This window comes from Schistocerca cancellata, chromosome 2, assembly GCF_023864275.1.
Source record: "Schistocerca cancellata isolate TAMUIC-IGC-003103 chromosome 2, iqSchCanc2.1, whole genome shotgun sequence".
Lineage (NCBI taxonomy): Eukaryota > Metazoa > Arthropoda > Insecta > Orthoptera > Acrididae > Schistocerca > Schistocerca cancellata.
Genome location: NC_064627.1, coordinates 618,035,375 through 618,051,794, shown reverse-complemented (window position 1 = coordinate 618,051,794; position 16,420 = coordinate 618,035,375). Strand labels below are relative to the sequence as shown.

General features: G+C 43.6%; 1 protein-coding gene across 1 annotated transcript in view; it reads right to left on the bottom strand.

The window, feature by feature from the left end:
- Positions 1-4,675: 4,675 nt before the first annotated feature.
- Positions 4,676-16,420, bottom strand: part of LOC126157128 (transcription factor hamlet-like) — a 232,187-nt gene continuing 220,442 nt past the window's right edge. The window contains exons 12-15 of the mRNA XM_049916354.1: positions 15,754-16,148; positions 13,087-13,177; positions 7,929-8,099; positions 4,676-7,871 (exon numbers count right to left, since the gene is read on the bottom strand). Coding sequence (XP_049772311.1) covers positions 6,096-7,871; positions 7,929-8,099; positions 13,087-13,177; positions 15,754-16,148 — 2,433 coding nt within the window. The 3' untranslated portion in view covers positions 4,676-6,095. The remainder of the gene's footprint in view (positions 7,872-7,928; positions 8,100-13,086; positions 13,178-15,753; positions 16,149-16,420) is intronic.

Genomic DNA, 16,420 nt, shown 5'->3' with positions numbered 1-16,420 from the left:
CAATTTTGCTAGCAAGTAGTGAAGATAACCTGCAGAAACATTTATATATATTTAACGTGGCAGCCAAAGCTCTGAACTGGTTACATCCACTCAAAAAAAAAAAAAAAATAAATAAAATAAAATAAAATAAAATATAAAAAGAACCTAACGTATGACCATATCTGTAGAGTGTAGAGCCAGTTAGATGCAAACTGGAAGTAGACGTAAAGCATATTCAACAAATAACAGCATTTAAATACTTTTTTATTGAACTGTCCAGCAGTGGAAACGTCGAAAAGGAGGTTAGAGAACAAGCGGGAAAAGGAAAGATGTGGCAACGTCTGAAAATGATATAATTTGTAAAGACAAACACTTAGGAAAGGGTGCAGAGGCATGAATATAAAATTAATAGTGAGACGGATTATGTCACACACAGCTGACACAAGACCTGAAGCATCAAAAACTAGGAGACTTTTGGAAAACATAGAAATGAAAATTCGGCCAACGTTGCAGGTAAGACACAGAGGGATAGAGTAATAAGTGAAACCGTTGGAAAAGAATGTGAAATGGAGACCATCAATGAGTAGATATATATAAGAACAGACATACCTATTGACTCGATGAACGAACAGAAGCTTAAGACAATCGAATGAAATGAATCACCTGAAGGTAAAAAAAAGTATAGACCTTCCAAGGACAAGATGATGTGTCCACCTGAAAGTAGACTGAGGCGTACTGAAAGAAATTGTTCGTAGCCTAGAAGCACAGAAGAAAAAGAAGGTGAAGAAGATGGTAATGACGATGAATTCTGTCTACACCTGTTCAACTGCTTCCGGCGATAATTTATGTCACTTTTCCATGCAGAACTGCGAGTTATCATTCTGCTGGTATGCGAATAACCACTCTCTCCCGAAACACGGCATAATCCAGCAAGACTCTAGAGTCAAGCAGAAATCTCGCCTAACAATCGCAAAACAGCGATGCCCATGTTAGCCAGAACTTTCAGTCCCAAGATACCCTGGAAATAGGACTGGCCGTTTTCGGCAAGGCTTCTTGAAACTCCAGAACGTGACTGTCAGACTTCTGGGTTCAAATTTCTTCGCACCCACCACATCAAATATGAGAAAAGAGGAACTACTACTGCTCTCTTGAGCAGTAGTACTGGACTATAACTTGTTTTACTATTATTTGTTATGGTTGTACAGTGTCAAATGCAAAGTAAATGAATAAGCAAACGAAAATACATAGTCTTGTTTCTCAAGCACACTTATTATTTTGACTGACTTATGGTCAGACGTATTCCTTCACAGCGGATGAAAATTCAACGACATACCTTTTTACATTATGGAAAAGAGGTTGAAAGTGTATTATGCCGTTTCTGTCTTCTCTTTGCGAAATGTAACATTTACAATATTGTTCCCGTTGTTGGGGATTGTCTCGCACTGCAGAAATTTTCGCAATTTTTTTAAGTTCCTTTCATATTACACATATAATTACTTATACGGAAATACCAGTATCACCAAGTGCCTTTCCTCATACCTTTAATTCCTTTATGTACCTCATCTGATACTAATTATGGATTATTAATATTTTCGTTACACACCATCCGTCTTTGCGTTTCCTTACTTAAAATATACAAGTATTTTAAGTATTTTTTTAATACTTCAACTTTTCCCTCGTCTCACATCCTGTCGAAGATATTTTCGAATATTTTTGTTTAATTTTGTGCATTCTATCATGTTCATCTTATTGTTTTGTGAAATTCTCGTCTTATGTTTAATAATTACCTTCTTCCCTTAGAAATTTAAGTTTCATTTGCTTTTCTCCTGCCTACTACATCTTTTGTTAATTGCCTTAGATACATAATTAAATAATTGGTAGTTTCATCCATGTACTAATCACAAATCCGATTTACAGACTTACATCATTATTCTACTCGAAGTTGGGTGTTTCCCACTGACATTAACGTACACAGTGATGACGTGAGTTTCACAACACCGTCAAATGATAAAGACTGAAGGAAAGCACTGCTGAGATCTATTCAGAACCAGCAGCAAACTTTAGATAATACTACAGTGATTTCCTTTCTGTACTCCCAGTATAATCTATTTAAAAACATACACGTCACTCCAAACATCATTTTCACAGTCATTATAACTGACTTTTAGATTGTAAAACGTTCATACGTTCAGACTGGTTATCTGTATACAGTATCATTGAGTTTCATTCTATCCACTGTAGATTTAAATTTGGAATACAAGAAAAATGCCCCAGTGTCCAACTATGGCGTGTGAAGTGCGTCATGATGAACTGTTGTTGTATTTATTGAAGTTCTTTTACGTCAGCTTCTCAGTATACTTACGTTCCAAACAAGCACTTTGCTTGCAGTGTCATTTGTACGTTTGAAAACAATCACTAAAGAGAACATCATGAACTGTGACTAAAAATTACATCAGTTTTCTTATAGTGCCTTTGGTGATATCAAATGGCATTCCTTTCCATGTGGATTTGTATTTAAAAAACAAGCACCTACTTCTTCCAAGTGTGGACAGTAATATGGATAGAGAAAAGTGATTTTTGTATTTGCGAGAAAAATTGGGAGTGGTACATTCTGATGATGCTTGAACCAGAACTGTTCACACCAGCATGTGACACTCTTTCGTTCTACACTAAAAAGATATTTTTCAGCAGACCATGCATCTGGCTGATCAACATACCTTCACATGTAAAGTCATAGCGCACAGTGCTGCCAATGTCTTGGGAAATGTTACCTCCATTTTCTTGCTACCTGACCTATTCCTCGTTTGACCATATCGCTTCGATTTTTCTTTGAAATGATGGAGTTTCCCTTCCTATTTAGTGTGCATACACCACATGAACACGACAGGCAAAATAAAACTGAACCAGAAAGTATTTTTTGCTTCTTAAGACAAGCAAACCAGCTTTACATAATCTCACATGGGTGTGAATGACTTAATCTGAAGTTCCTGATGAATGAAGTATTTTCTTAGCCAGTTTTATTTTTTCCCTCCCACATCTATACCACTTTGCATATTATCAAAAACTGATTCGTCTATATTTGAATGCCTGTGATGACTGTAAGAGATGATGATATTACTTTCATTCTAGAATTATGGTCAAATAAATATATGAGGACTTCAGGACATGGCACATTCTGTATCACTTAATGTACTCTCACAAAGTAGGTATGTCTGGTGCTTCATATACTCTCTCTGTGTATTTCATTCTTTGTGGTATTGAGTTACATCACCCCCATATCAAATGAAGCAGTGTCTGTGAAATGATGAACTCTGTTAACTAATTGCATGTCTCTGTTCTGAAAATTATGACAGTAAGTTAATGACAGAATAGTCAATGAACACATTGTATATTGTGGATCTCTATGTAACAGTGACGTAGAAGATAAATGTCACCTACGGCCTTGTGATACGCTCAACTGTTATTCCACAGTGGCATGGCTTGCTATCCAGTTAAACTTCACAGTAAACAACACAGCATTTCACAGAACCCTGTTGTACATGCAACTCTGAAGCTGAAGTATGGTGTCTGCACTAACAACAACACATCAACAGAAATGAATTACCTCGGTAGTGAAGAAACCAGGTAGCTACTGATTGTTGACGTGTAGCAGGCTCTGGGTAGTCAAATTTTCTGTTTCTTAGGTTATGTGTACAGTACATCTGCAATAGAATTCTCATTGCTTAAATATTCTTCCAGAAATACAAGATGGTGGATGTAGTGTCATGGTCTAAGAACCAATATCTTTCTGGAAAGCACTCTCTTCCATCATCATGAACCACATCCATCATGCACAATGTTGTCTTCTTCAGGGATGTTATTTCAACACAATAATATGCCCTGTAACTTAGATACAAATGTTTGATCTTCGACTTCAAATTGTTGACATTAAGAAACATAAGCAACAGCTCATTTGCATACTTTTTACGATTTATTACTCCTCTTGACAGAGTTCTAATTCAAAAAGCATAACACTTTTCACAGAGTGTAAACGAATTTTACTTATGGTTGTTATCGCTGGAAGCAACATCAGAATCACGAAAACTACTTTTGTAAAAGGGCAGAGTCGATAATGAGTGTTGTTGCTCATTATACAATGATGGACGTGTTTGATGACAAGCATGTTTATTAGGTAGTTGTCAAGAAAACAAGTTATCTCTTCAGTGTACTAGTCACTAATAACTGATACATAAAGGTGTTCAGCAAAATTCACCTAAAAGAAGAGCATGTACGACAATAAGGTTTCAATTTTTCTTGTACTGGAAACAAGCTTTATTTGTTTTGATATGCATAACTGACTGCTTAATAAGTGATTGTGTAGATACATATTTATTGTTGAAGGACATTTTTAAATCGTACCAACAATATTTAAACACATTTTTTACAATATCTGGAGAATACACACCAAATTTTAGACCATATAATACTTTCTCTAACAATTAGTTATATGAATGGCACAGCATGAACACCGGTCATAAAGTAGTTTCAACTGTGTAGGATATCAATACATAAAATTTTAAAACGTCATTATGATGTTGAGCATCCCCATCAGACGAATTAATGTGAACTGCTTAAACAATTTCGTGCGTATTTCGTTAGTGATATGTGATGCTGATCTTACGAACACTTAACAACTTGTTTCCTACGTAAGAGCGTCAGATCTGCACTTGAAAACACTTCATCAAAATTGTTATTAAAGCTAACACACCTTTCAGGTGGGCAACAGACACAATAAACGGACGATAGCCCTTATATTTGACACAGGAGCTTACCGTTATCAGATCCTAATACCGTTAAAACTTTGTACACCAGTTTACTAAAGACATTAAGTAAGAAAACCACCTTGACAATTTGTTTTCATTGTTGCTTTTCCTTATGGCTGCCTGTTGCCCAGCACTGTTATCGCAGTTCCACATTAAACAGTCAGTTAGATCTCTCAGCTGCTTTCACATTAAGTGAGGTCTAAAAACAATTTTTTTTCGTGTTGGCTACTACAGGGAAGCTTTGTGATATGTTGAACTGAACTGATTCTTATGTTTGATATGTGAAGTTCCTTGAATTATACGGTATTTTAACATACAGAAAATGGTTCAACAGAGTTGTGTTGAAATGTTGAGCACCAGTGGCAGGTATATGAATTGTAATATGTACAGTCCTGATAAATATAGCAGCAGATCTAACAGAAGAGACATTCAGGTAAATGGAGAGTGCAGGCCTTATGAGCCCAGATGTGCTGAGAATTACTATACAGAGACACTGAGAAGTTGAGTTCTTCTGGTGCTATACACCAGTCGAAGTCAGAGTGCAGTTAGGCCGGAGATTTGAAATGAGTATCTTAGCGGATATTTTTAACCAGATAATGAAGTGAAATGACAAAAGAACCTATTGTGCTGATGAGAACTGCATGGAGCCTCACAGTGAATTGAGTCTGAAATTGTATTTCATATAAATATTACAATATCACTGACAAATCATAACAAATTAAGCTTTACAGACTTATATTAGTACAGAGAGAGATTTACTTGGCTTGACATGCTGATACGTATGATGGTAACTTAAGTCGATATAAATTGTTTATCATCAGACATGGACTAGTGTGTATACCAACAGCAATGAAATGTCAAAACGTTTTTGTAGCTTCTTTAGTAGCTACTTGCATTCATCTGAAAGTCTCTCAGAAATATTTCAGTTATAGAACCGTAGCGTCTCTTCCAGTTACACTGTGACTAAATAACTTCTCACACAAGAAATAGTAGATTTTGGCTTTGGCTGTTTATCACACATTGTGGAGTACTAAGTACGAAAATGAACATAAAAAATACACAAATACTTCGTTCTTCTGATATTTGCACGTGAAGAGAACCATAGTTTCACATAATATCCACTCACTTGGAGAAACAACTGCTGCTTTTTTACTGTTGTTTACAGTCTTGACTGGATTCCCCTGCGTCCAACTATTTAGTAATGAGACAGAGACGATCGATCAGTCACAACAGAATCGTGAACACGCAGTCCTTTAGGAACTATACAATGAGATTTCAGATTTCCCACATGGGACACTGTCATTCCGGTCCCTGTCAGGTGGACACTTCGATGATGTCATGCTCGGCACAGTTGTTATTTGTAGGAATTTCTTCTTTTATTGGCTTTTCCGCCTTTACTTTTACTTCGAAAGAAACGGGCGTCTGCAGCTCCAATGGCGGCACCTGCAAGTGTTCCTGACGATTCATTTCGTTCCTGCCTGTGTCAGGTGACGTTCGTGGTGACTCGCCAGCACAGTGATCCTCCGGTTCCGAATCGACGTCTCGCTCTCGCTTGATAACCAAGTCTGCCACTGCCTGCAGGCCTGTAGCTGATATTTGTTGTTGTTGCTGTTGTTGTTGTGGCTGGCCGAAGAGATGTGGCTGAGTGGGGATGTGCTGCAACCCAAGCGCCGGCGACGGTTGAGGAGCACTAGAGCTGTGGTATAGGTGGGCCATATGAGCTTCAGCTCCCATCGACGATGGAGGAGGTGGCGGCAGTGGCAGAGGTGACGAGTAGGCTGCCACTTTGCCCATGAAACTGCGTATCTCGTCGAAACAGGCGTCCTCACGCTCGTTCTCGTTACTGTCTGGGCTGTCCGCTACGGCAACGACCCCACTTCCATCGTCTGCCTCGTGTTTCTTCAGGTGGCGATCGAGGTTGGTCTGCTGGCCGAAGCAGCGATCACAGAGCGGGCACTTGAACGGCTTCTCCTTGTTGTGGATGTTGCGCACGTGCCGCTGCAGGTTGGACGAGATGCTGAAGGAGCGCTCGCAGTACTTGCACTTGTACGGCTGTTCTCCCGTATGAGTGCGTAGGTGGCGAGTCAGATTGGCAGATCGAGGGAACACCTTGCCACAGAATTTACAACTGTAGCGATCCTTAACCTTGCCGCCGGTTGCTCCATTGGGAGCGGATCCCGGTCCGCCTGTGCTGCTGCCGCTGCCTCCGTTGTGCCCACTGCCAGCAGGAGGGCCCGTTCCACAGCCACTGGCGCCTAAAGCACTACCTCCACTTAGAATGTCCTGGTACGGCTTCCCACCGCTCGCGAATCCCGGCAGCGGGGTACGTAGCATGTCATACGGGTTATGCCGCCCAGCCAACATGGGATGATGGTGACCGTTTGCGATACCATTAGTGAGAGGGTTCAGGTACGGTGGGAAGGTCCTTCCGAAAGCAGCTGGAGGCGGTGGAGGCGGTGGTAGCAGCCGGTCGTGGTGTGTGGCGGCCTGAAAGGGCGGGAATGAAGGAGAGCGGTAAAATGCGTCCAGGTACACAGGGTGCAGTGGCCGCGGGTACGCCATAGGCGGCAGTTTGGTCAGGTTCGTCGGCGTGACAGCCAAAGACGACACAGGCGCCGTGGCATTCTCCACCGGTGGTGACAGTGGTCGTACAGCTGCCACCGGCTGCTGCGGCGGGGTTTCCTGCCTCTGGAAACCCGACGCCGGAGACGCCGACGGCGAACGACGTTTCTCTGCTAAGAGCGGCGTCGGCGTTCTGGGCGACTTCTGCGACGTTTCTTTGGCGTTCCAAGCGTCGCTCCGATCCGACGAGAGGTGGTGATGCTGAGGTGACGGTGTCGAAGGACTGACGGTACTCGGTGTAGAGACATTGGAAGAGAGTGACCTTCTGTCTTCGGGAAAGGAAGTACCGGCGCCGGGGAAGTCAGCGCCGGGAGGTCTGTCTTCACTGTAGCGACGCTTCTGCACCCGGAGGTCGAGCGGCTGGTCGCAGCGCTTGCGCTTCGGTTCGCCGGCGGAGGATTCGCTGTCGGGGGCGGCGGCATCGGAGACTGGGGAAGAGGCGGCTAGTGCGAGGCGCAGGTCGTGCGGCTGCTCGCCGCCGCTGGCCTCGTCCTCGCGGCCGCCCCCGAGGTCGCCGTCGCCAGCAGAGCGGCCGTCGCTGTTGGAATCGGCGTCGTCGTCCTCCGACAGCTGCAGCTCGCGCGCCCGCGGCTGCGGCAGTGCTCCGCGAGGGTCGGGGTACGTGGCGGCCAGGGGTGGCCTCGCGGGCGACGGCCGCAGCTGCGACACCGCCTCGTCTGCGGAGGGTGGCGACACCTGTGGACAGACGGGTCGCTGCTTCATTCATCACTTACTGGTTCACAATGGTTCAAATGGCTCTGAGCACTATGAGACTTAACATCTGAGGTCGTCAGTACCCTAGAACTTAGAACCAATTAAACCTAACTAACCTGAGGACATCACACATACATGCCCGAGGCAGGATTCGACCTGTGACCGTAGCGGTCGCGCGGTTCCAGACTGAAGCGCCTAGAACCGCTCGGCCACACTGGCCGGCACTTACAGGTGCACGCGTAATTAAACTGACCTCGGTGACACACAGGAATGAACGTAGATTTAATAGGGAATTCTATCCATAAGGAATAAAAGCTATTTATTGTTCTCTATGTGCGACGCGTAATTGTATGACTTTACAGCAATTAAACTACTACAAGATAGCGACCTGTCTGAAAAATCTAGAATTTTTGGACGAACTGAATTTACTGAAAAAGTCAGGGAAGCCTCAAGGGACCACTAACTGGCCCCCCACCCCCTACTCCCATTGCAATGAAGCAAAAAGTAGTTCCATTTTAAGAAAACCTAGTTTTCAATGTTTAAGACGTCATATCTCGTCAATAATGTTATAATGTTTAAATACAATTTGTCAATATATTCAGTGGTGTATGTGGATATGGCCTACTATCTGTGTTGCGGATAGAGGTAGTACTAATGAAGTAATAAATTAAATCATCGTGCCGCATGGTGAACTTTTACCGCATGGACAACGAAAATGTAGAAAATGATAAATTTTTTCCCTTTCCTTATTTTGTGAGGCAGGTAGAAAAATTTTTCGGATATACTGTAAAATATTACACCAATTCTAACGCTTGCGCCTTGTCCCGCAGTTACGCACGGTCAGCCATCGTTAATCGGATTTGGCATGTTAATGTTGAAGGGGTGGCCGGATGCCCTTCCTGCCGCCACCCCGTACCCCCCCCCCCCCCCCCCTCCGGGATGGAATTAGTGAACCGCAACTGTCTGCGTCGAGTGTAATCAATGGTATAGTGCGAAAGTGTTCAGATGTCTGCGAGCCGTGTAACTGAGGCGGAACATGGGGACCAGCCCAATATTCACCTAGCGGGATGTGGAAACCGCCAAAAAACCACATCCATGCTGGCCGGCACATCGGCCCTCGTCGTTAGTCCGCCGGGTGGATTCGATCCGAGGGCCGGCGCGCCTACCCGAGTCCAGGAAGCAGCGCGTTACTACCCTGGCGGGTCTGTAAAATACTACACCAATGTCGTATGTATTTTCATTCATAATGTATAAAATATTCTACTAAGACCCGAAGGAACAGACAATTAATGCAGTTTCGAAATGGTTTCAAAGTATGTGTAAATTTTGTTGGACCTCGCTAAGCGTTCTCATTCTCACATGCTGAATGAATACACACTGGGTGATTTGCGCACTGTGAATTATACTACTTTCAGACATACACAAAGTTTATATCTTTAATACTTGTCGTTTTGCGTTTACTCTTGAGGGTAAGATTGCACCTCTCATTGAGCAGATTGTCACAGCATTTTAAATTTTTAAATTCTTGCATGTACAACTGGATCACCGTTTTATAAAACAAACTGGCATAGACTCTTCGGGAGACGGAGGTGGGGCGACGTTTCGAGAACTTGAGCTAGCCGTTGTGGGCAGAAAGAAATTGCCCGAGTTTCTGCTCCGAACAGAATAGGTAATGGTGTGCCGTAAGGAAAGGTGAAGAAGGTTACTCAATTGTTGTGGTGTTTGTTGCTTGATCGCGGCAACATCGGCAGCCCTCGCCGTCCTTGGAAATCTTCATTGTTGCATGTGGTTTCTAGGGCGGCAGGTACGATTCTCATTGCGTGATTGTGACTGTGAGGGAATATAAGGCGCGCCGTTGTGATTTCCTCATTCGCACAAACTCAAACGTGGGTCTTTTAACCTTTAAAAATCATGATTACGGATCCCTATTTGAAAAAGTTTACTTTGAAGATCAGAAAAGAATGTTCAGGCTTCCGTTCTTTTTTTACTAACTTTCTCGCAGTGTATACTAGTTAACAAAGAAGATAATGTGAACTATGGCCGGATTGAAATCTGATGCATCGTTAATGTCAAATGTACTGATATTACATTCCGCTGAAAACCGTTCGAAGCAAGTTATTGCGAGGATTTCTCATATAGACACTTCAAAAAAAGTTTTGCTTCACCTCGTTCCCGAGAGTTCCGGAACCTGTAAAGAAAATTGGAATAGAGATCAACATAAACATAATTTCCGTCATTTTTATTGCTCATTAAAATCACACATAGTGTGTTGTACCACCATACAGCAATACCGTCAGAGGTTGGGGTCCCTTGCATTGATGCATGCCTATATTCGCCGTGGAATACTAGCCACAAGTTCACTCAGGCGCTGTTGGTCCAGATTGTCCCACTCCTCAACGGCGATTCGGCGTAAATCCCTCAGAGTGGTTGGTGGATCACGTCGTCCATAAACAATCCTTTTCAATCTATACCAGGCATGTTCGTTAGGGTTCACCTCTGGAGAACATGCTGGCCACTCTGGTCGAGTGATGTCGTTATCCTGAAGGAAGTCATTCACAAAATGTGCACGATGGGGCGCGAATTGTCGTCCATGAAGACGAATGACTCGCCAATATGCTGCCGATATGGTTGCACCATCGGTCGGAGGATGGCATGCACGTATCTTACAGCCGTTACGGCGCCTTCCATGACCACAAGCGGCGTACGTCGGCCGCACATAATGGCACCCCAAAAAGAGCAGGGAACCTCCATCTTGCTGCTCTCGCTGGACAATGTGTCTACGGCTTTCAGCCTGACAGGGTTGCCTCCGAACAAGTCTCCGACGACTGTCTGGTTGAAGACATATGCGACACTCATTGGTGAAGACAATCAGATGCCAATCCTGAGCTGTCCATTCGACATGTGTTTGGGACCATGTGTACTGTGCTGCATGGTGTCGTAGTTGCAAAGATGTACCTCGCCATGGACGTTTGGAGTGAAGTTGCGCAACATGCAGCCTACTGCGCACAGTTTGAAACGTAACACGACGTCCTGTGGCTGCACGAAAAGCATTATTCAACATGGTGGCGTTCTTGTCAGGATTCCTCCGAGCCAATCCGTAGGTAGCGGTCATCCACTGCAGTAGTAGCCCTTGGGGGCCACAGCGAGGCATGTCATCAACAGTTCTGTCTCTCTGTATTTCCTCCATGTCCGAACATTGCTTTGGTTCACTCCGAGACGCCTGCGCTCTTCCCTTGTTGAGAGCCCTTCCTGGCACCAAGTAACAACGTGGACGCGATCGAACCGCCGTACTGACAGTCTAGGCATGCCAAGTACCTTCTTCCTGCTGGAATGACTGGAACTGGTCGTCTGCCGGACCCCCTCCGTCTAATAGGAGCTGCTCATGCATGATTGTTTACATCTTTGTGCGGGTTTAGTGACATCTCTGAACAGTCAAAGGGGCTGTATCTGTGATACAACATCCACAGTCAACGTCTATCTTCAGGCGTTCTGGGAAATGGGGTGATGTAAAACTTTTTTTGATGTGTGTACTTCACTTTATCACACTGCGACATGCCATATGACATAACGGTGAAAGACGACGGTTGCGATGTAATTTTCATTTAAATTTATCTGCTGTTTACATTATGGTAGTCGCAAAGTCACACAATAAAACGTATAGGTACTTCCCATTAACCTAGAATGATGATATTGGCCAAGAATAAAGGCTTAACAGTGTAAGTAAAGGAAAATACCAGTAACTATAAATTTTAATCTTATCGCAAGAAAAAAAAATTTCTTTTTTTCATTTGTTTGTCTGACTGTCTCTGTGTCGATCAGTCAGTCAAGATGCCTTTCCTCAGAAACGAGTAAACGAATCAAGTTGAAATTCATGTCACAAATAATGTGTATAGTTTCTTGGTGGTGTAAAACAGTTAAGCTCTTAAGTCAATATAACGAAGAGATACGTCCATTTATGTCACATGTTTTGACACAAGCAAACTCGCTATTAAAACCAACTGACCTAGGATCACGAAATTTGGCCAGAAGTAAGGTTTAACAGTGCAAGTAACGGTAAAAAATCGTAAAAGTGGGAATTTGTAATTACATCACAAGAAAGTAAGTTTTTTATTATTTTTTATCAAACTACACAGTAAAAACATTCTCGAAAGTCTTGGAATTCCCAGTACCATTATCTTCTAGCTATCATTGTCGATAACAGTAAAAAATCGTCGAGATTTTCGATTCGTCGGATGGTTAAACGTTCTATATACTTAATTCAGTTTGTACAGAACCCTCAGAGCGCAAGTCCTATTCTAACCTCACTAAATTTTTTTTTACTATTTTCGTGTTTCATTTAATAACGATGGCGTTGTGGCCAACATTCTGCTTAGGTACAGATTCTTTAGTTAGCATGATCTGCGTTACACTTAGTTACGACGGCGCTGTGGCCAACTTTGTGCACAGTAAAATGGTTCAAATGGCTGTAAGCACTATGGGACTTAACTTCTGAGGTCATCAGTCCCCTAGAACTTAGAACTACTTAAACCTAACTAACCTAAAGACATCACACACATCCATGCCCGAGGCAGGATTCGAAACTGCGACCGTAGCGGTCGCGCGGTTCCAGACTGTAGCGCCTAGAACCGCTCGGCCACCACGGCCGGCTGTGCACCGTAGACAGCAGTTTGTAATTTTATATTTTATTGCAATAAAGACTACTGAAATAATACAGATCGCTGTACCTGTTTCACCAGACGATGTCAAGTAATGCAAATCATAATCTCCCAAAGCGTGGTAATGCTCATTCGCTCTTGGCACTGAGCAGCTTCAGCTAGGGAAGGAAGTAAGAGACACCCACCTTGTGCTTTGCGCCGCTAGCAGCGACCGGCGCGGCGGTGGGTGGGTGGGGCGACGTGTACCCAGCTGGCTGCTGCAGCGGCTGTGGGGGCGGCTGCTGCTGCTGCTGGCGGGGGCTGAAGCGCTGCTCCTCTGCGCACAGACGCGTCTGCGCCGGCGGCGGCGTCTGCTCCAGCTGCTGCTGCTGCTGCAGCGCCCGGCTCCCGCTGTCCTCCTCCGCCCTGCGACCAAGCACCCAACTCGTCATCATTTCTGCACTTCCTAACATTCTCGCGATTTCTCAGAGGATTTGTAAGTGCTACCACGAATGTGGTGAGTTCAGCACCACCGGTTCCATTTTACCCAAGAAAACTCGGAAGCGCAGATGCTTATCTTTGTTCCTGTTGGTCCCCTTGAAGACGAGAATAAATTATGTACTGCTTGCATCACTTATTCCTGCCGCTTAAGTACAGCACATTTACATAATATTATTTTGCGCATCTTTTTTCAAAAAAGAAGTCGAAGTAATTCTCCAAATATTGAGAATTTCAGCAGGAAACAGCTTTATTACTTCTGGTATTTCGTTCCAGCTATACAACCCTTCACCATTACTCGAACATGGACGGCAATACTACGCATCACTTTAACTTACTGTAAGACAATTTATTACGTCCCTCCAGCGGAACGTCCAACATGCCACACCCCTCGCTACCTCGTAGGTGCTTTCACAGAGTCAGCACTATTTTTCATATACGAATCTACCTATTAACATAACAGATAGTCATCAGAGTGTAAACGCAGTTACAGACCAACTTCAGTACATTACTAACTGTTCTCTGTTTCTGCACAATGACCTCTTTTATCTTGAATCTGAAGCTCATTCTTGTGTCCGTATTTGCATTAGGAACAAATTTGGTTTTGGACCGGATCCGCCTTGGAAAGCACCGAAAATATATCAGGATAAAAAAAAAGGTTGTGTTTGATCAAGGGAGAACCTAAATAAAATCAATAAATGACCACTTTCTATTTCAATTAATTTAACTGTGCTTACCTCAGTAGTGCATATAACTGACTGGTTTGTTACTGTAACCACTTAAGTCATTTTTATAATTTAACGTTGTTTTTCTTTTGATATTTTCAAGTTTCATTTCTTTAGAAGTGATGGCAATACCGCTGTCCTTGTGAATCGAGAATGTTTCTAAAATTCGAAGTAATTTGAAAATTTAATACTGTGATTTTATTCAAGTTGTATCACTTTCATTAATGTATTACGTATGCTCTGCATTCCGATCTTTACACTAGTACAGAAATCCTGAACAGTAACAAACTCTTATAAATGCGGAAAATACATAACTGTAAGTTTCATAAAAGATGGCACCTATCTCTATTCTGTATGAATCTAACTGACATCTCCATTTTTTACATTGTACGGAATTGTTATCGAAGTATATACAGCCTTAAATCATAAACAAATAACTTTTCAGAATGTGATGTTTCAACATAATTGGTGCTCTCGTATGTATCTACTGATGTACGGCTTTAATCGTCAGAAAAATTACACGGAGTTAGATACTGGCCAATTTCGTCACACACGGAGTTAGATACTGGCCAATTTCGTCACAACTTCTAATGCCTTGCTGGAATTTCATCTCACGTCTCTTAGTGGCAAGGTGAAAATAAAAGCAGTGTCTCAAAAGACAGATAATTTGCTCTATACAGGAGGATTCCGCTGCCCCTACTAATTCTTTTCATGCAAACCGCACTACGTTTGTAACAGAAACTGTATCCGAACAGCCGATAGTCTCGTAATTTCTATTAAGATCTCTCTCAGAGCGTTGGACGACTGTTAGATACCTGGATCATACTGTAAAAAATACAAATGAGGATTGGCCATCAGTTACACACTATTTTTGGAGCAAGATATACCTTATTTCTGCCATACTTTTACAACTGTTCCAATATTTCTTTGCGTAATTAGCGGCGTAGTCGTACAAGTTCTGGATGTCTCTGCAAGTTTATTCCGCTTACAGTATTTCATCTTACGTAGGTGGTTCTGAAACCGTGCCTTATAAAGCGTGTTTTACCACTGGAAAACCGAGCGAGGTGGCGCAGTCGTTAGCACACTGGACTCGCATCCGCGAGGACGACGGTTCAATCCCGCGTCCGGCCATCCTGATTTAAGTTTTCCGTGATTTCCCTAAGTCGCTTCAGGCAAATGCCGGAACGGTTCCTTTCACAGGGCACGACCGACTTCCTTCCCCATCCTTCCCTAATCCGATGACACCGATGACCTCGCTGTTTGGTCTCTTCCCCCAAAATCAATCTAATCCAAACCACTGGAAACAACGAAATTAACAGTAGATACCAAAATAAGAAGCGTGGGAGTAAGAATTCTCCGGTATTTAACCTCTGAACTACTTACGAAAGTTTACGCACTATAAATTGAATAAAATTACAGAGACTCCAAAAAGTATAAGACTACACCGCTAATTACACAAACAAAGATTGGCGAGACCTGGATAAGTATGGCAGAAGTAAGATATAACTTCGCCCAAAAATACCAAGTAACTCATGGGCAGTCCTCATTCGTATTCTTTGCAGTATGATTCAGTTTGCTAACCAGTCGCCCAAAGGTCCGAGAGGGAACTTAAACCGATTATGTGGCTGTCGCCAGTCTAGATACCGTTTCTGACACAGACGTTGTGCGGCTTGCATAAAACGAGTAGGTAGACGCAACAGAATCACCATGTATAAAAGAAGAATATTTCCGAATAAGGTGAAAAAATGCTTATAAAAATGAATCTATTGAGGGCAGTACCTGTCAATACGCTGGTGCGGTGGGAAGATGAGCGAGTTGTGCATGAAAGACGGCGCCGCGGTGTAGAGTGAAGGGTAGGCAGCGGCTGCGGCGGCGGCGGCATCGAGCAGCGCGGGGGCGTAGAAGGGCCGTGGCGGGTACAGCAGGAAGGGAGCCGGCAGCGCCGACAGCGGCGGCAGCAGCCCGCGGGCCGCGCCGCCCCCTCCGCCGCCTCCTCCGCCCCCGCCCGCCACCACACCGGGTCCGGGCCCCGGCGTCGAGTCGCAGTAGCGCTTGTGCTTGGACAGCGACGTCACCGTGCTGAAGGTGTCGCCGCACTTGGCGCACTTGATCTGCATGCGGCAGTCGGCGTGCATGCGCTTGTGCCGGCACAGGTTCGAGAACTGCGTGTACGCCTGCAACAACAACCGTTGCACGCCCATGATCAACCTGCAGACCTGCGGGAACAGTGTACCTTCCCCGAAAATTATGAACTGTAAGTTACAGATAGGAAAATACATTTGCAGATTAAACCTTTTAAAAAATTATCGGCACACAAAAACTATCCCTGGCTGCGAGGTAAACTCCTAATATAGTCTACATTTCCCTATATAACTACACTACAAATACTTTACTGTGGCCAGTCGGTGTGGCCGTGTGCGGCTCTAGGCGCTTCAATTTGGAACCG